The sequence below is a fragment of the Corvus hawaiiensis genome, chromosome 4, assembly GCF_020740725.1.
Source record: "Corvus hawaiiensis isolate bCorHaw1 chromosome 4, bCorHaw1.pri.cur, whole genome shotgun sequence".
Classification (NCBI taxonomy): Eukaryota; Metazoa; Chordata; class Aves; order Passeriformes; family Corvidae; genus Corvus; species Corvus hawaiiensis.
Window position 1 is genome coordinate 46025830 of NC_063216.1, and position 20736 is coordinate 46046565.

Sequence of the window (20736 nt, forward strand, 5' to 3'; positions counted from 1 at the left end):
CACTCCTCCGCTGCAGACAGAGCCTGGGCACTGCACGGCTCCTATGACATGCTTGACTGCCTGCAACCCACCACATCCCACACCGAATCTTTCGGAAGAGGCTAAAATTTCTGCTAAGGTAAAGTTGAGCCTTTCTCTAAACATTTCCTTGCCCTATTGGGGCCTGGGTGTTTGTAATAGTCTTTTGAAAGCTGGTAGGTGCAAGGACACCTGGTACCCTGCAGCGCTGTGGCCCTGCCAGAAACCTACTGGACATAAGGCAGTGTATGTGTAATACTCACAGTAAGTTAGGGGAAAGCAAAGTAAAAGCAGTTCCCTAAGACATGCTGCAGTGAAGGATGCAAAAACCTGACATAAAACCAGATAAATAACAAAGCAGAACAGAGTTATTTATAAAGAAATTTATTTTATATTTGTGTACAGCAAGTATACGAAAACAAATTTGATTTGAAAAATGTATATTTGATTTCTTAAAAGTATTGAACCCTCTTGTGGAAAGGTTTTCATTATTAAAAAGGTACAGAAGGCTAAAATTATACTCAAATAATATATGTGTGTGTACGTATATATATATAAAAAACAAGTGCAATTTTATATATATATAGTATATATAAATAACGTGTGACTTACATGATTTTTAAGATATCTTATTTAAACATCTAAAATAGAGATATTAGAAAATATAGTTTGCTATTTCTACAGAGTTTGCATTCAGTTTTTATAAGCATCTAGACAGTGCAAAATTTAAACATACAGATATATTCCATTATTCTATACATTGTGCTCAGCTCCCAAGTTTCCTCTGTCACAATCATCACCAGACTGAATCAAATTTGGAGGGTTCAATACTAGCCCTTACTAGCATCTTCTAAGAGCAATAAAAGGAAATCTATCTTACCTTGCACTGCGCTGCGGTATAGCTTGTGCACGAGAACAACGCATTTCCTATATGAAATGATCTAACTCCCAGAGATCACATACACCTCACCATATTGACTCATTTCATTGCATTCCATATCCTGCAAAAATCAATCTCCTGTAGGACAGCATACATTACTGTGTTCTGAAGCTTAAGTAATATATTTCTTTAGCATAAGGCAGGAATATACTGAAATTTGATAATACTTAAATCAAACAGCAATCTGGAGTTAAACCACATTTATGTACCACATTTTTATAGATGCTGTCTTTTTAATGTTTGTGTCAGAACATGTGGTAGAGAAAACCTACTATTCTTTAAATAAGAGCAAGGGATAAAAGTAGTCCTTCCAGAAGAAATTGCTAAAACCTAACAACACTAGGAGAAACTCGATTGCCTTGAAACACCAAAGGTCAATCTGCACAACCTTTCCTGCAGCTAAAGAGCAATTCCTTGCATGGCAACTGGGGGAATACTCATATGAGTAGGTGCTCACCACAGCCCAAGCGTTTTAGCTGTAAATACTTATCATCCTTATTTGCATCTATTAAATGATAGGGTGCAGTATGTTTTTTTCATGTCTTTCTACTGTTGCTAAAAAAAAGGCAATTCTGACCATTCCCTATGCTTTCACAGTAGCTATATTTTAACTGAAGGGTGTTTGAACTTTAGATTCAAACCGCTACAATATGTTTATTATCACTGACATAAAAACCTCACTCCTGCTTCCATAAAAAACAGTTGCTTTGTTCCTACCAAAAATAAAATTGGATCCAAACATGTTAGTCACAAAGTTTGCTAGTAAAAGTAAATACCGTATTCATTAAGTCTCTCAGCGTTTAAAGGCAAAGTGGTGTTAGCAAATGCTGTATAGGATAGCTTAAAGAACAGTATTATGCACAATTCTAAGTGTTAGCCAACAAAATCTAAAAGCAGCTGTGAAAAACATCTTATGGGACAGTGAATTTTGCTACATGAAAACTTCTGGGGCTGTGACAGGCGTTTTTCAAATTCATTTCTTACACCAACGCTGTCACTCATGTCCTACACCGCAATTGCACAAATTAAAGGCTGGATCTTGTATGCCGTATGCATCCAGACCAGCTAATCTTTAAAACTGGATACGTCAGGAGGGTCTCCCTCTTTTTTCTGCATTCATTCCTAAACTCCTTCTAGCAGAAGCTGGCATGTTTCTGAATCCTTGAAGCAACCGACAAGATAAAGAGCCTAATGTCATCCTTCATCTACTTCACTTTGCAAGTTTATCTCTGCACTTGCCCATATAATTACCCCCTGTAGAGTTCAACTTTAATTCAGATTTGCGTTGCACTTGTTGAACAGGCCTCAAAAACAGACAAAGCCTCATTAGTAGCCTGCAAAAGTGAGCCGTACTAGTTAAAACCTTGATTTAAATACCAAAGAAAGGGGAAACACAGATGCTGAGACAATGTTTACATCCTCTCAACCACACCCTTGAAATTTTGGCAGTAAATTAGCCAAAGGATGGTTTTAACACCTCATCCATCTCTTTCAGTTGGGAAGGAACAGCCATAACTACAAGTTTTTGCAAGGTGCGGCTGATGCTGGGAGATGGTTGAATACATATGACCAAAGGCTGCATGCCTCACAAGTCAGAACAAAGCAGAGATGTGCTAGGAATTCAGGATTTTCTTATGCCCAGAACTTTCCTATAGACTGGAGATAAACAGAAGTCCCATTTCCCACACAAATAGGAATAGTGCTTAAACCTAAAGTAACACAGCATTAAGAAGAAACTAATAACTAATGATGTTAAAGCCTCTCAATTTAAAGATTCCCCAAAGCAATCTCAAAGAAAATAAGAAAAAAGAAAACCTGTGGACTCAGTCAATACATTTCTCAATCCAATTATACAGTAAATGCACTGGCAGGCAAGGCCTCAGTTCTGAAGAGGTGAGGAAGAAGAAGGATGGTGCAAAATGCTTTCATACATTTGAACATTCTTAGGATATAAGAGAGCAGGCAACTTGAAAACATTCCTTGTAAGCTGTGCGGGATTGATGCAGTTTTCTGCAGACTTTGCTTCATCCTACAGCTCAGCTTTGCCTGTTTGGGCAGGACTGGCATTACTGCTGCCTTCTCCAGCGTTGCTCTTGTCCGCTGGCTTGAAAGATAATGAAGCAGAGTTTGTGCAGTACCGTTTGCCAGTTGGGCGAGGTCCATCATCAAAAATATGCCCCAGGTGAGCACCACACTGAAACAAAACACAATAGAGTATCAATGTGTCTCTGTGCAGCTTGATGGCATCACTGTGGTGTTAAGCAATGACTAGCAGCTGCTCCCAAGGAAGCGCACTGGTGCCTACATGGCCCTTTCAAGTGGGATTTACAATCTACATTTATTTGCAGGAGTGATCCAGAAAGATGATCTTCTGAGATACCACAGGTGCCTAAGACTCCAAGCCCAAATTTCCTGGGTGTTTCTTGTCATGCCACTGCGTATGCTTGGATGGATCACCGTCTCTGAGGAGCTGCCTGTTTCTGTAATGATCTCACGGCAGGAGCTCAGTTAAAAACAGGGTGGTGACGGCAGCACTGCCCATGTTTCACGTACTGCTGTAAGGATATCTGTGTAAGAAAGGGACAGCCTCAGCTCTGGGCTCTGCTCAGCCTTCAGCCATCTGCTATACCCCTTGGTAAAAAAACATTAAACCTTTTGGTGATCCTGGCAAGGACCTAAAGCATTGAAGATATTCTTTGGAGTGTGCTCTCACACTTTTTTTTCCTTTCCCTTTCTATAGCCTGGCACTCTTCTGAGCATCAAGGTCCTTCTGGGTGCACTTCTTGCCCCTAGAGGGGATGGAGCTCAGCCTACTCAACTCATAATTTCTATAGTATATATGCAATAGGGACAGGTGACTGAAAAAGACCTGTAGTGTAGATATGTAAAATATTTCTTAATTAATAATCTTTGTCTGGGAGTAATTCTAAATGATGCTGAATTTTGCTTTTTGTAAGAAATATGAAAGTACAAATGGTCTGCTGCCACTTTTGCTCTGTATGAATCATACCCAAATACTTGCAGTGCTACTCAGGATGAACACTACTCATCCTGTACGTAGGAAATGTAACAGTCCTTTGCTTTACAAGGGCTGCTTTACAAGTACAATATTTTGAAGAAGCTAACCCTGCTGATCCTTATTCAAAAATTAGGATTACTATCATTGCCCATTACAGATGACAATTAATCTGGATAATAAGAACTTCTTGTAATTAGTCACTTAAATTCCACAGGTTACTTTTTACAGCCTGCCATGAGAAATAAAAAAATAAAACCTTGCACTGGAGAAATATTTATCTTGAACAGGGAAGTCATGCTGCTTTACCAAAGAGTCTCGGCCTTTCAAGTCAATAGCTGATCTCAGTGAGAGCTGGAATGATGTAATTGAGATCACAGACCTGCTCGTGGGCTCACAGTCAGACAGCAAAAATTAAAGACTGCAAATTATTCTTAACATTTAATTAATTCATAGTATTTCAAATACTTAGAGGCAACAGCGATTATTCCAAACTCTGAATGAATTAGTGATGGCAAATCTCTACCCTGTGGTTAATGTGTTGCTAATGTTCTCCTGCTGTTATGGCCTTTAATTCACCAAAGCAGCAGGAAAGGTGTCTGTAGAAGCAGGCAAAGTCTTGCCTCCAGGTTAAACTCCCTCAACAGACTGAAAGGCTGGGGGAGGCTCTCACACCAGCTAGGTGGGACAGACTTCTCATTTAATGACAGGTGAAACAATAATCTTCACTGCCTCCAGGAGCAGGGCAGGTAGAAACTTCAGTGTTCCCACCTGTTAGTTGCACCCATGCAGACGCATCCCACGGCAGACTCCCTGCTCCTGAAGAAGTGTCACTGAGACAGCCATGGCAGTCCACCAAGGATCCCAATAACAACTGAGGGCTTCTAGACCATGGTATCAGCAGGATGAGCTCCCACAGGAAATGGAAAATGGCATCCATGACTGGGTTAAGCAGCAGCTGCTCAGCTTTGTAAGGAAGATAAAATATGGGAAATAAGCAGAAGGAAAAGGAAGTTGAATGGGACCTAGAGAAAACTAAGCTTCAAGTCTTCTTCCTGAAAGACTGCTGTCTTGCCACCCTTTCCTCCATTATCCACTGGTTATTCTTTTTATCATTTTCCTTTATAGTGAAGGTCTTTTTTAGGTTAGTATGCACAGAAAACCTGAGCTGTTTCTGAAAGTAGGGTTTCTAAAAATGAAGCATTTCACCTGGCTATAACCATACCTTTGGGGGGAAAAAAAGTTTAAAAGTAAGTGTCCCAGAGAGAGTATTTTTCTAAATGCTCAGCATCCTAATTAAATCATCTCATCTCAACTAAGAGTGCTTCAAAACCTCCTGGCTGGAAGTGTTAAACAGATCTTTTCCAGACTAACATTTAACAAAAGATAAATCATTCCCTCTCTACTGGACAGAAACAGAACAAGAGAAACTGCAGAGAGAGATGGTCTGTAGAAGTAATATATTCATATACAGACTACAAAGACAATCTATCAAAAAGGCTTTCCTCACAAAACCTGAGAAGCTGTGTGAGAGTCCAAGGTAGTCTCATTACACCTTTTTGTGATGTCAGAATCACAGCAGGATTGAATTACTGGAAAATTTGTTACCTTTTGAGATTACCCCTCACCAAAAATTTATGTGGCGATTCTCTGTACAGAGGACTCTATAACTCACCTGCCCTAAACAGAAATGCAATTCAGTCCTTTGTATCACAGTATAAGAAACCTGACACTCGTCTGAGATTACAAAGGATGAATTGACTTTACTGTCCTCCCCACACATAATAGGTGCTGACCATTTTTCTAAGACATATATACATGCCTGAAGACACTCTGAAAAAGAAACAATTATCTGTTGCGGCCTTGCACATAAATATATTGTGCAGAATACACTGGGACAGTGAAATGGTTAAAGCATTCCAAGTATGTGCTCAGGAGCAGGAAACGGGTGGTCACTGCTAACTGTCAGTATGCTTGGATCTCCCAAGCCTCCTGGTTCTAATATGCTGCTGGGAGGCATGGAAAGCAGCTTGCAGTCAGTTGCTGTAGTCAAGAGTCCAAGTTATTGGTGTGCAAACACTACTCCTGTGACTACGGAATTTTATTCATTTCTACAGGTACAGATAGTAGCTAGAGAGACCACAGGGAAAGGGACTCTTTAACAGGACAGAGGAAAAAAAGAGATGCAGCCAGTTTTATAGTATTCCTTAACTGCATTTATATTAACTTCTACCTGTCACTAATCACTGACCTTTTAAATACATCTAGGGTGATGCGTTTCCAAAAAACTGTGGAAGTTATTTCTAGGATAATCCCATGGATGAATTTGATTAATATTACAGTGGTTTTTCCCATGTGTTTGCTTTCTATAATGAAGAACATTTAAAAATATTTTTTAATTCTCTCAGACAAGTGGGAAGGACTTTTAAAGAAAAATCAACTACTTTTTCATCTGCAAAGGATTAATAAGGTTTTGGGTGTGGGAGTTGGTATTTCCCTTCAGTTCTATCAAGGTCTGTCATATCAATACCACTGCTTTGCAGGTTGCAGTAAAACTGCATTCTTTTGCAGCTGCATGTATGATTCACGCTCCTAGGGCAGCTACACAATGCAGCAGTATTAGCTGTGCTGAGCACTGGCTGCAAAGATGCTCACCACTCCTCAAGCTGTTTTCCTGTGTGACTTGATCATCTGTGAGGTTACTGCCCCAGGAAGCTGGAATAGCTGGTAGGAAGTTGCTATTGGATTACACAGCAACCTTGATCATATTTTTTCCTTCAGATTTTAGTTTTGCTTTGATTATATGGCATCTGCATGTGACTGCTGCTAATATTGCTGGTCTCAGGTCTGCTAACACTATTTTGTTTGGCAACAGGTAAACGACATTCCCAGATTCCTTGGCCTGACCACAGGCCTCCTTGGGCTTCTCAGGAGCTCTGGCCATCTCCTGAAGTGTGCAGCAGATACAGGCTCAGCAGGTTGGCAGTAAGCAGATTTGAGCACTATTCAGGCCTACTAAGCAGAGCTGAAGAGACTAAACTGCATTTTTGATTACGCCAGTAACCACTGGTGAAGCACGAACTTCCCAATCTGCAGTCTCATTTATACCTTGCTAGCAAATTTAGGGAAGTGAATATTCCCACATGGAGGTTCCCATGGATCTTCTAAAGCATATCATCAATGTTAAAACTTCAGAATTACGTAGTACACATGACAAACTAGCAGACATGCTAATTTGGCCATTAACATATTGGGCCAAATGCTCTACGCTGACTGAAGTTAATGGACACTCTTGAGAAGTTTCTTAACTCATTCTGAGCCTTATATATGAGGACTGACTGACTACTAAGGATGCATATTGTCAGGGATAAAAGTTACCCCCCCCAACAACACCGTCTGGAAGAACACCATATTATCACTGCCCAAATGAACCTGCTGCTTCTCTCAGGAGGAGTTTGAGCATCTGGAGCTAGAAGACTGCAAGCTGCTGGGTACAGCTGCTGAATACCAATGCAGCAGCTTCTCCCTTTGCTAGGTAATGACTGTGCCATTCCCTTCACGGAAAGGAGGGGAGCACAAAGCATGAGAGAAAGTAGAACAAGACAGATAACGGAAATTTTGGGCATGTTTTGAATGTCTACTGACTTCATTATTACAGCAGATGGGATTGTTTGAGGCAGCCATTAGGACTGCGCTGGGAATGAGTGTTGGGAATGAGTTAGCATGGATGCACAGTAATGTAGAGTGATGGAATCAGCACACCGACAGTCGCTCCACTGCTTTCGACTTCTCTCAACTGCTCACGTGTGGAGTCAGTCGGACAGGCTCAGGCTCAGGAGCTCCTTTGAAGAGACCCTCTCCAGGAAGACTATTTTTGTAAACTCAGCACCGAGTCCAACCATTTACATCTGCTCTGTTAAATCTCACATGAGACAACAATGTGCATTCCAACGATCCCTTTGTGCCTTCAGCTTGTTCCACCCAGCTTTTATACCTACAACCCATTGTGCTCTCTCACAATGATTACTATTTAATAGAACTGAAAGGTTTGCAAATCTCAAGGAAAGCACAGCACGCTGTAATGGTTTTTGCAGCCTTTGCCATTGGAATGGTCTGTGTGTGCTGCAAACTAACCTGACTGCAGGATATTTCAATCCGATGCATCCCATAGGAGAAATCATCGTTGAAAGTAATTGCATCGGGACTGATCACATCATAAAAGGAAGGCCAACCTGGAAAAGAGGAACAAGATAGGTAAAAAAAGAGGGTGTCTTTGTGGCAGATAGCATTGCAGAAAGCAGGACAGAATCACACTTTGAAAAATGTTTCTCTCACTCCAGAGCATGGAAATAACGAAATGGAGATTTTTTATTCCAAATCACTTAGGTACTTTGGTACTTCCCCCTCAAATACAAAGTTGTTTACAGAAAAGAAGTAATGTTGCCACTAGCTGCCCAACTTCCATCTCCACAGGGATTCCTGCACTCCACCACAAGTAGCAATAGCAGTTTAGCTCAGAGACAAAGGTCCCAGGTAAGCCAATTCTTTAACTTTAACTTTTAACTTTAACAAAGCTTTAACTACCAGTTAAAAAAACCCCACAGATTCTACCCTGAAGACAAACAGCAAGGCTTTATGGAACACAAATGCTTCTGCTTTTGCAATATAAAGGTACTTAAAAAAAAGAGTTCTGAAATTGCAATTTGGAGCCCCAAAACATGCCTTAACCTTTGCCTTCAGCAAGGCAAGCCCCAAAAGGATGTGTGCAGATACACGTTAGAGGCAGTGAGATGATTATTATTGTGTCTCATGTCAAAACAGTAACGAGTGCTTCAGATCAGACATGGACAGGTGGAATCATAACTATGCCTATATTAGACACTAGTGGATGATCTGCATGTGGTCTGCATGCAGGATAAAACAACTGCACTCACTAATGCACATGTTCAATGCAGCTGATAGCTGAGCACTGAGCTGCATGACCTGACACCAGATGATGATGAGCTGTGTACCTGACCTACCAGTAATGGCCACTTACCAAAATAATGACCTTCCACCCTTTAACTATTCCATGCTAACTCTCCCCCTCTCCACAACACAGGTAAACAACAAGGCAGGTCTATTTGGTGACCCAGAAGATATCCAATACACAGTAACTTTTCAGCCACTCCACAAAAGCCGTCATAATGCTCCATTTCCTGAAGCAGGGTTCCCACATAAGCACCTGACAGGCTTTAAGGTCATGTCAGCATCTACCAGTGCCCATCTGAAATCTCACCAGCTATCTGTCCTTCTCATTCAGTCTCTTGCCAAATATAACACGTGCGGGCAGCTCTTGCTCTCTCCCTGTATTACACATATGCCCAAGAACAGAAAATTTCCTAGTTTCTTCTCCTAATATCTGTTAAGCTTTTGCTACTGATGATTTCATAAAATGACTTGCAATAAGCTATTAAGAAACACAGCAGCAGCTGTGAATCACTGCATGCAGATGAATAAAGAATGCATATAGCTTTCCATAAGAAAAGTGAGTAAAATTTTCTGTACAGTAAAAAGAGATGCGGAAGCTATCAACATTTCTGAATGCGGGTAGAGAAAATGTGTAAACTGGAAAAAGATCCATACAACTTCAGTTGTATCTTAGATTATTAAATATGGAAGAACATTTATTAGGATATAAGCATAACCAACATACTCTTTTAAACAAAGAAATGCTCAGAAATGTGTTTCTCCTCCTTTTCGGAACACACATACAGTAGCACTTCTAAGCTACCTGAAGGCATTGCAAGCCACAAGTCCTAAGCTCCCAAGGTGCCTACTACTACCACAAGTGTTTCCACACCAGAACTCATTGCAGAAATAAGAAGAGTCATCCCCCTCTCTCCAATTATTACAAATGAAAGAGTTACAGACAGCAGGCAGACTGAGGAGCAAGAACCCTGAACAGGGAAAACATCCCACAAGGCAGGAACTCAAAACAATGCAGCAATGATAACTGTAAAAAAACCAATTTATAAATTCTTCCCCTCATGCAAAATGTTGCTGTCAAACAACTACCTTCACAAACAGAAAAGGAGTAAGCATATGACAAGTTTTGTAAAAAGGGTTATCGTGTTGACAGAAAAATTTATGTCTTCTAATTGGTGGCTCTTTTCCAACACCATTTGTCATCTTCTTAGCTGAGCCTCTGTCTAATGAAAATTGAGGTCTTACATAGAGCTAGTCAGAATATTTTTAATGAAGCCTTTTTTTGTTTTTTTAATAATTTTGCAAAGCAGACATACCAGTTTGCCCTTGTGTGATGGCAGAGGAGTTTCAAAGAGAGAGCTCTTTGGAACAACCAACTATGTGATCATGTGAAAGCCTTTAGAGAAGGCAAACTTCAGGGCTGCAGAAATTCTCAAAGAAAACCATGCCTCCTTCATTATAGCAATAAGGGGGAAGCTTCAAAGACTGCAACACAGAGATTGAAGCAATCTGTGTCTTGCTGAGAAAATTATCTTGTGAGAAGAGTTTGAAGGAGATGTGTTTATGTCAGCTTTGACATTAAGAAAGACCATCCATCCCTCTTTCTCTGGACTTCTCCTTTTGGTCTTCCCATTCACCAGAGAAAAATTATTTGCTTTGGATGCACTCCACGCACTTTTGAAAAATGAAGTAATCTGAAAGCTATATAAACAGGCAAGCTTCTCCTAAAGTAGTCTTTGTACCCAACTGGAGTGGCTTCAGATTAGACTGTCAGTTCATGCTACATGTGTTCCAAAGGTTCCACCACTGTCACATATGGTCCCCAAGAGAAGGACTAGGAAACAGACCTCCACAGTGTGTACTTTTAACTCCCTGCCAAGCCATCTCTTTGTGAGTAACATGGCAGGCCAGGCACCAGCACTACCAAGACAAACCACTAACTCTGTGACGGTTAACTGAAAACTGAGAAAACCTTGGAACAGAAAAGGTCCTGAAGGGCACAGTGAGACACACCGTCACTCTGTTGACCTTGAGAGGAAGATGAGTGAATTGCTCATTGAGTTGATGAGCCAGACTCACCAGAAAATCAATCCTCTTTTGCGGTCTTATTTCCTCTCCTGAGCTAGCGTGGAAAACCCATCTGATAATTTGCTAAGCCTTCTCACACCAATTTGGGTACTTCAAAAGCTGCCAGGAAAAAGTTGTAGCAGGAGTAGTCTGCTTGCCTGCATATCAGGCAACTCCCAGTGGTGTGGAAAGCCAGCCATAAACTCTCTGGCTGTGTAAGTGGTAAATGACCCAGCAGTGGCCTCCACTTTGCAGGCCCCAGGCCACTTCACCTGTGTCCCTGGCTGCAGCCCCTCCACTCCTGCCCTCCTGCACTCCTGCCTCCTTCCTGCTGTAAAGCTGCAAAATGGTTGGCTACCTCTACATTTTAGGCTGGTCTTAGCTGTGCATTAAATCTTCAGCCCACCTTTGAAGGCTATCTGGCTACTTGTTAAAGGCATGTTCCTGTAGGGATAGGAGTGAAGATGACCATTTTGGATCTCTTGTGCTTCTGCTAAGCTGAGAGAAACAGTAACCCTTAGCACTGCAGAGGCTGAGCACTGGTGGAGACCCTTTGGTTCTGAGACTCAACCCTCCTTGGGTGATGGCCTTCTGACAAGTCTAGCCCACATCTGATGGGCAGCAGGAGCCAGGTTGTTGTCTTTCAAAGGAGGTAAAACATACCAGCTAGGAAGAAACAGCTTCTGGAGGAAAGGGGCAAAGGGTAATTGCAAGAGACAAGATGAGGATGGGAGGAGTTTCCCAGATGAATGAACAACTTCAAATGACATTCACATTTTTGTGTGTGTGAACAGCAGCTAGAGTTTTGTGAATACATTTATCCTTGAATGTAAAGTTTAGTTTGAGGGGCAGTACGACACAGTAATGACCGGCAATTTTTATTGCGTTAGAGACATCTAAAATGGGTTCATTCTTAGATTCACAGCCACTTTGCACCACACTGGCAATATAAACAGGCTTTAAAATAGGAGGCCATTGTGTTTGTGTTCACTCCAACCCTTTGCATGGGAGTCAGACCACTATGTCCTAAGGGCCAGTTTCTGCTAAGTTAATAAGCAAGCCACAGAGATGAACAGCTTTTCAAATAAACAGTAATTATCATTTCTTGGATCTAAAATACACTAAATAAAGCAATGAAACTTTCTTCTGTCAAGTATTTAAGTAAAAAATGTGTGTAAACTGAATATTACTAACAGATCTTTTCTGCTCCATCCTGCATGAGTAACAGAGAGGATCTTACACTGCTGTGTGTCACACATACTGAGTCATGTCCTGTTCTTTCTCCTTCTAGGACATCCCCCAAATATTTTGTAAAAGCTGTGCAGCATTTCTAAAATTCACTCCACACACCTTCGCCAAAACGGAATCTTTTGTTTTCCATAATGGTCCCTATTCTGGCAAAGAGGAGACAGTGGTTTATGCCTCTTCATTAAAGAATGCTTTCTTTCCTGGCACTGGGCAGCAACACAGAAGGACAGGGAGGAAAAGAAATGTTGAGTTTGGTAACCAATGCTGGATGCTGCTTTTGCCACTCTGGGCAGAGGGCTTCAAATCATTCCAAAGAAGCATCTTCTTTCTACTTTCAGACCTCCTATTCCAGGTACCTGATTGAGTCTATCTTACTAATAAGCTACCCATGGCAGGCACCTATACGGGCAGCTGGTACAAGGGGGGTACCAGGACAACTGAGCTGCAAGCACACAGCAGTCCCAGAGAGCTGACAAACTGAACAGTCAAACTGAGATGCTAGAGTAGTTGTAATGCCAGAGGAAGGCAGCAACAGCAAACAGTGTGCCCATAGTCTAGAGCCCATTTTGCCTTCCTGATACAGATATGAAACCCCAGCAGAAATAGATTATTTCTTTCACATTAACCTAGGAAGCTCTAAAACCCCTTATCTTGTGGGTTACTCCAGGATTCTTTCTTGGGGCAATGCTGACCTCATGCAAAAAAAAGAAAGACATTTTGTTCCCATAAGCTTTTGGAAAACAGTCCAGCTGCTGATTGATTGATCAATTTCAGAAGCATCTCAAACCTCCCTCCAGTTTTGCAAGTTTGCACACATTTTATTGTAGTTAGATCTCAAACTTCCTAGTAGATGAAAGCAAGCACTTAGACATCTAACCATTAGAAAGTGCGTCTGTAATTATTTGCAGAAGTGAAATGGCAGGTTGCTTTTGAAAATCAGCCCTGCTAGGCTATTTTTTCCCCTATTCTGAAGTAACATGGCTTTTGACATTTTTTTGAACAGCACAACTGCAATCCCAAAGCATGTAATGCTGTGACATTATTCCTGTTTCATACACCTGCCGACTGGAGACCTCCAGTTTTTCAGTACCTGTGATGTCTGTAGTTGTTTTTGATTTTAGATCCCAAGGAGATTAAATTCAACCTGCATTTTATCATTCTTTGCTGTAATTATTCCAAGCATTTACTTCAGTGAGTTATTTACAGATGGAGAAGTAGGGGGAGATGGAAGATGTTAGAACTACCAAATGGCACCAGATGGAAAGGAGGACCTTGACCTGAAAAATACCTTGTTTCTCTGATGTGCTGTATTTTTAGAATTCTGATTCCCTTTTAACCTAATGTGGATTAATGAAAACCCAAAGGCTTTTTAAGGTAGAGTCTCATCATTTATCTTCACTGAGAAGCCATGTCTGTGTAAAAACATAAAGCGTATTAGGATTAAAAAAAAGGTAATAAAGCTTGTGCTTTGAAACTGATGTAAAGCTGAAGGGCCTTCACTTTTTTCTTACTCAAAGGTTTATTGAAACAGAATCTGAAAGACACAGGCATCCACAGCTGTAGCTTCTCACATAAAAGTTTAATGTAGAACTACAAAGTGACATGTTGCTATTAAGTAGGATGCCTGTACAGATACAGGGCGCTTTTTTGGCTAGCACAGAACATCCTGCATTATTTTTCATAATATCATATTCTTACTTAAAATTATTTCACCATCAGGTAGCACTTCTTTCTGTGGAGGTTCATGTAATTTACCCAAATGTAGCTAGAAACAGAATCAGGCACTGAAGCATTCTTGTTCACCAGCAAACAGATTGACATTAGATATGTATTCCAATGGAAAAAAAAAAAAGCCATTCCTTTCCAGCACCATGCAGATACAAGAAGGAAAACACGGTACTATTTTTCAGCAGACTATGCCAAAAGAGCATCAGAGTGGTAGCTAGGCAGGGGTTGAAGGGAACAACACAAAGACAAAATGAAGCTTAATTTTGGAAGAAAAAGTAAAGAGAGAGCTTCTCTCTAACACTACCTGTCTTTAACAGAAAAGTTGGGCTATTGCAGCAGGCAAATACCATACTAACAGAACAGTGTGGGAAGGGAATTTTTCAAAACAACTAAATAATAGCAGCTTTTATGAGACAATCGTCACCTGTTTTTTCCTTTATGTTTCTCACTTGGGAAATAAAAAAACGTGAAAGCCATGAATAAAGGTGGTATTTGCTTTCTTCCTTTATAGCACTCTGAGCATCCAAACAACCTACCATAAAACAGCATATGCAATCCAGATTTATTTCTTTGTTAGTGGGAGGAGGTTATATTTGTTTAAAATGATTGTTAAGGGACATCTGAAACTTAGCATCTACAATTTCATTTGACATCTGAATTTTTCAGAACAAGAGTGCCCCTGATGTCTCTTGAGCAATAAAAGCATGGGGCCTACTCTCCTTAGCAATTAATAACTGTATCACAATACTGCTCTTGCCCTCACTGCTTCCTTTGTGCTTTCACTGTGATCTAAAATACTGATAAATACAAGCTGGTTCTTTTAGAGCCTTCCTCTGTAATATTCAGCATCTTGAATGTACAAGCTGCTGCTAAAATCTACAGGTAGGCAGGAGCTGGGATCTTCCTCCTGTCTGCTTACAAAGATTGAGTTACTAATGGTTTCTTTCTTGGTTCAGGTTCAACAAAACTACTGAACCTAACTCACTTCCTCCCAAAGGACAGGTTTCTCCCCTCATGTGAACAGTGTCTCTTGTTACTTTAAATCATGGCTAATGTTTTTAAAAATATATCTTACACATAAGTCAGCTGCAGATCTTCAGCATCAAAGGAGCCAAACAGAACTGCGTGAAGCAGTGTAACCTTAAGCTATAATTTTAAAATGCCATCAAGAAATCTCTCAAATAGTTTTTAAAATTTACTGTTGACCTAATAACCTCAGTCCAAGGCATTCAACTTTGAATAGTTGTTTTTGTTTTCCCTCCAAAAGCACAATTGGTAAAACAAATGTATATATTGCAAAATATCTTGAAATTGGTATGCCCATGAGTTATCTGTGCAACTCACTAAAATAGCTAAAGATTTCATATAGGATGAGTAAATCAGGATAGCTATAGAGCTGGCTGGCCTTACAATGGAAGTGATTTAATAAAATTGGAATCCTAATGCAGTATGTTCACAGAGAAAGTAAAAAAACCACAGAAAATGCAACCTTGTAATAATCAACATCTGGCACTGAAATGAACAGCAGTCACAGATGAAATACATATGAAATCGAAAAAATTTTCATGGGGTCTTTCGAGTAACCCTCAAATTGTTTGTTGAAATATTTTCCTTTTAGTATTGTTATGCATGTCTGGAAAATAAAGTTTGTAAAGTACAGCCAGAACTCAGCTGCACACTTAAACTGAAACTACAGAGGTGACTGAATTAATTTTAATTCCAAAAAAACCCCAAAGCCTGTACTGTCTTCCTTTTGGAGCTATATTCCTTCTATGAACCTCCTTCTATAGTGCCTCCAGTACTGAGTGCTGTAGCAGACAAGCACTCTCCTCATTTCAGCTGGACAAATAGGTTCTCATCTCAGCTGTAAAGTTCTGAAACAAGGGAAAGAGTTACTACACTGATTAAAACAAACAAAACCCCCCAAAACAACAACAAAAAAAGAAAAGACAAAGACTCCCTTTCTTCTGTTTACTTTACTAAAGGAGATGTCTAGGTGAGGGAACTTGGTCACAACTGAAAATGGACGTTATTTTCTTGGCCATGAAGGAAAGCTTTTGTCAGGCAAAAACTGGGGCAGTTAGCTGATGGCAATGTCTGCCAAAGGTTGACAGAATAGAGCACTGAAAGCAGGGTGAAGACAGAGCTTCAAATCACCAGGTCTGTAAGGGCCATTTGGCCACAGGACAAGACTCTGCAGGAGGAGAATATGGAGAGAGGTGGAGTACGGCTCCTTCCCATGCCACTGTGGAGAGCAAAACCCTCCTCTTTGCCTACTATTACAGCTTATTCACAAAGCTAGTCCTTAAGACTGACACATTTCTAGACCAGGATTTTTATCACACTGCAGGAGTATCTCACCATGAACTACATGCTCATCAAGCCCTGCAAGGAACATAGCCTTGAAGCCCTGCTTCTCATGGGGAGTGCAAGATCTACTCTCTGCAGATTTATGCAGATGTCTGAGGTACTTCTGCCACCCTAGGCCTCAGGGCAACTTTACATTACCCTCTGCCTAAGACTTTGGCTCTGCAACATACAGTTGAACACTATGCCGCATGCATAAAAGAATGCAAAAGCTACAGGCACTACATAAAATCCTAAAAGAAGAAAAGAAATCAATGATTTGCAAGGTTAGATTTTTTTTTAGGTTTTTTTTTGCTGTTGGTTTGGGGGGAGGTTTAAATCTTTTTAACAACCTCTTATGCAAACAAAAAGATGTAGGTAATAATGCTTACTAGAAAATAAAGACCTTTCTTCACAGAAAACCCTGACAAAACCAGCATACATGTGCACACACACTCACACACACTTCTTTTAAGTTTTCTGTAGAAAACTTTGAAAACTTGAAAAACCTGTAAGTATTGAAATGGAAAAGTTAATATTTCTGATTGTAACGTTCACCTTTTGTTTTCTGCTACAGTTTCTAAAGCAAAGCATGCCCTTTCTCCTAAACACCATGTTTTCTTTCAAGGTTTTCAAAGGAAACTGCTTCACAGCCATACTATGTCATTAGTAACACAGTCCATGGAAAGAAACAGCAAAGTAGTTAAAGTCAATCTCATGAGGAGATGTTCTCCTTTAATGCTTTGCCGGGGGAAGCCCAGCTTGCCTCCTGAATATCCTAAAGACTGAGCAAACATTAACATGAATATGGCTGCTGCACAGGTCAGCTCAGCACAGGTCTCTTATTCACTTCTGCGCCTGTGCTATTCCTTTCATGACTGCATCTTTTATGTCTCCTTTTTCTTCTGCATTAGCCTCCTACTATATTTTTTACTCAAATAAATAATTTAAACAAAACAAAAGTGCCATACACGAAGTGTTCAAGACATGAAAGCCATTTCCAAGGTAAGCTATGAGCATTTGTAATTACACACAGTGCAAATGTTCACAGTGGAAATCAGTTATACTCACTGCATATTTTTGCAGACAAATAATACTGGTTTATAAACATTCAACTTACTTCAGGGTCTTGCTTTCTTTTATGCTACTCTAGATAAAGAAATATGTACAAAGGAGCAATTTGGAAAAGAAACCTGTTGCAATAAACGAGAGGAGACACAAAAGATATAGAGAGTATAAGCAAAAGGAAATGGGCCCATATACAGGGGAAAACTGGAGAGGCAAGATGCTAAGGAGTGGACATGCAGCATAGTGCCTCTCATTGAGGCATTCAAGTTAATTCAAAGAAAACTCTGTACTCATGCGGATTTGCCTCCATTACATGGTACTTTCCACAACACTAGGCTAACTGCTGTAGCTGCTATTCACCACATCAGCTATGGATCCTCTTTGGATACTCTTGTCTAACGCTGATGGCTGCTCAGTATTTGTGTTTCCCTGGGCTTCCTCCTCTGAGCCACGCTGATGTCCGAGTCCCCAGCGGAGCCCGGGACGCGCACCCTCCCCGCCTGTGTCCCTGCGCGCTGCCCCTTCCCGCAGCCGCCGGAAGGGCACCGGGGTTGGGACAGGCACGGCGAGGGGAGAAGCTCCGGCGGCGGAGGAGGCCCGGCCCGGGCGGGGGCTGCGGGAGGCGGCCGCCCCCGGCCCGCCCGGCCGCTCCTCAGCGGCGGCTGCCACCTCCGGGCGGGGGGAGCCCGGCAGGCCCGGCACAGCGCATGGCCTTGTTCTTGTCTCCACCTGCCGATTCCATAAGCGAACGTACCCGGGGGAAGCAGCCTCACAGCTTGACAGACAGACGGATAGACACGGGTCGGTGGTCATACAGCCATGTTTCAGGGCTGTTCCTGCGCAGTCAAACACCGTGACCCAGGCGAGGAGACAAGACACTGACACCGTAAGGGGTGACCAGCTTATTTTCCACTTCTCCCCCTCAGACTTTGGAAGAAAGGCAGGTTGGCGTTGCGCCGCCTGTTTCCTCCTCGTCAAAGCCATTCATAGGTACCGCCGAACCCCGGTGACCCAGAGCGCAGAAGGGCCGTCGTTCCGCGCCGAGAGGGCAGCGAAGGCAGGCAAGCCCCTGTGCAAGCAGCCGACGTGGCACTACAATCACTCGGTACATTTCTGGAGCTCACATGTCAAAAAGCATCACCTTCAATTCACTGAACCCTTCAAAAGAAGCACACACTAGGGCTCCGGCCTAACCTGGCTCTCACCCTCCTCAGAAAGGACTGAAAAAAAGAGAGGGAAGGTATATACAAAGGCATTTCTCATCAACTGCTAAATGGCCCGATATACCCGTAACCTCAGCTTTTGCTTTATAGCAGGAGAGTGATGAAAACCTGATGGGACAACATGCAGGCTGCACTTTGAGCCACCGGGGTGCATTTTTGGAATTAGACAAATACTCTGAAGTGGACACCTGGGAAGGGCGTGGGCAGCAAGGGGAAATACTGTCAGGAAAGGAAGTTTCAAAATATTAATAAACATTTCTGACTACAATTTTAAGAGGTGAAGTGCTGGCACGGATCAGTTTTCCTGAAAAGCAGAGATCGGGCTCAGAGCTGGCTCCTGATCTGCTGTTTGAAAACCTCAAAAGCAGAGCAATTTAGACAGCAGCTTCTTCAAGGAGTCCAGCTGAAACTACAAAGACATAAAATTCCAGTCAGACACAGGCAATTCTTGGGGCAATTCAAGAATTTTATGAGTCAGAAGATAAAAATCCCTCTGAATACCTAACTAAACTAATCTAATGAAGTAGTCACCAGGAAGGGAGTGTGATGAATCTGCATGTCAGGAAGGACAAATTTAAACAAACAGGAAATTGAACAACCTGAAGTTGTTTTCATTTTTACTCCCTGTGCCCTGCTTCTTTTATTTTTTTTTTTTTTAGGTGCAAACTATGTTGATGGCTGCAGAAGCTGAGGAGACTTTTTCATTTTAGAGGACGTCTCAATTTAAAAGAAATTAATTACCTGTCTTCCTTTCAAAAAGGTGGTAATTTGTTTATTTGTGATTTATTATTTGCAATATTGTAGACCCTCCAGGGCCAAATGCAGTTGGCCACTGACCATTGCAAAGGAATGAAGGGAAAATCATTGATATAAAGTTTATAACCTAAGATTTAGCTTTTTACCTGGCAAGCAGAAGTGAAGCTAAATGCTTCCTATCATGTATTTTACCCATGCTAGTAACTAGAGGGTTCATTCCTAAATGATAGCTACACCTGGTCCACTTCATATTGAGGTACATGCTTAGATTTTGACATAGAAAAGCTGACAGGTTTCCAGAGAGATCTTCATGCCCACAAAGGCCTAAACTTTAGGTAAATGGAATTTTAAGACCATCTGTGTGAAACAATATTGTACGGAATGTTACCTCCTCTGTGCTATGGAGCTATACATTGTCTAGACTCAAAAAAGAAGGGGTTTACAATTGAATAGTATTGCATCCCAAATGCCTTTTGTCAGGAGTGAGGAGCTTTTTCAGTTTATGACATTTTCATTAAAAATTCTCTCATTTAGGAAATGAAATGAATTTTAGCAAATTGCACTTTGCAACAATCATGTTAGAATTGCTAAAATTACAAAGATTGATACTATTCCCATGATGTTGCTTCTATACTAAAATTGAGTTTGCATTAAAACCCTTTTGTTATCTCAGGTTTGCCTCAGCTTCAAGGAAGTAAACCTACAGAGAAGCCAGAATTTTTTGCTTGATTCAGTGAGGTCTGGTTTCAAATGTCTTCATTCCAGAAGAGACAAAAAGGAAAATTCTCTCTAAACAAGATTTCCTCCACAATGGGTCTTGGGTTGACTAAAATATTTCATTATACACAGAGTTCATTATATGAGAACAAAAAGACTATATTTTAATTCTGATTTTTCCCCTTCATTTTATATTTCATACTAAAAATTGGAGATTAGAAGTTGTGCTGAAATAATTTTGAGATGAAAAATGAAACCTTCTTCCTCAAAAGACAAGCCACCGGTCTCTCAGCTTCCACAGTCTGATGCTCTGCAGTAGACAGTATATTAGGCATAGGTTGAACTGACTGCAAACTGCTTTATATAAATTTAGAACACTTCTTAGTTTTCTGTCTGAGCTGCCTGTGTGGATCCTCCTATTTGGGGTTGATTCTGGACTCCACTTAAAATACTAGTTGTTTACATTAAACAGACAAGAGAATGTGTGATGTATTTTAACTGTCAAAAGTGTTGTGAACAGCAACAGCTGGAAGAGGAATGTTTAATTCACTCTGTTACCCCCAAGCCTTTTAGAATCCTGTATCAGCAGCTATATCTTAGTCTTGCAGGCAAAGAAAACAGGGTATGAAGAGGTTGGTAGC

At 41.0% G+C, this 20736-nt stretch overlaps 1 protein-coding gene across 7 annotated transcripts in view; it reads right to left on the reverse strand.

The window, feature by feature from the left end:
* Positions 1 to 386: 386 nt before the first annotated feature.
* Positions 387 to 20736, reverse strand: part of MSRB3 (methionine sulfoxide reductase B3) — an 86122-nt gene continuing 65772 nt past the window's right edge. For all 7 annotated transcript variants that reach the window (XM_048300035.1, XM_048300040.1, XM_048300034.1 and 4 more), the window contains 2 exons: positions 8109 to 8206; positions 387 to 3152 (listed from right to left, as the gene is read on the reverse strand). In XM_048300035.1, coding sequence (XP_048155992.1) covers positions 2988 to 3152; positions 8109 to 8206 — 263 coding nt within the window. In that variant the 3' untranslated portion in view covers positions 387 to 2987. The remainder of the gene's footprint in view (positions 3153 to 8108; positions 8207 to 20736) is intronic.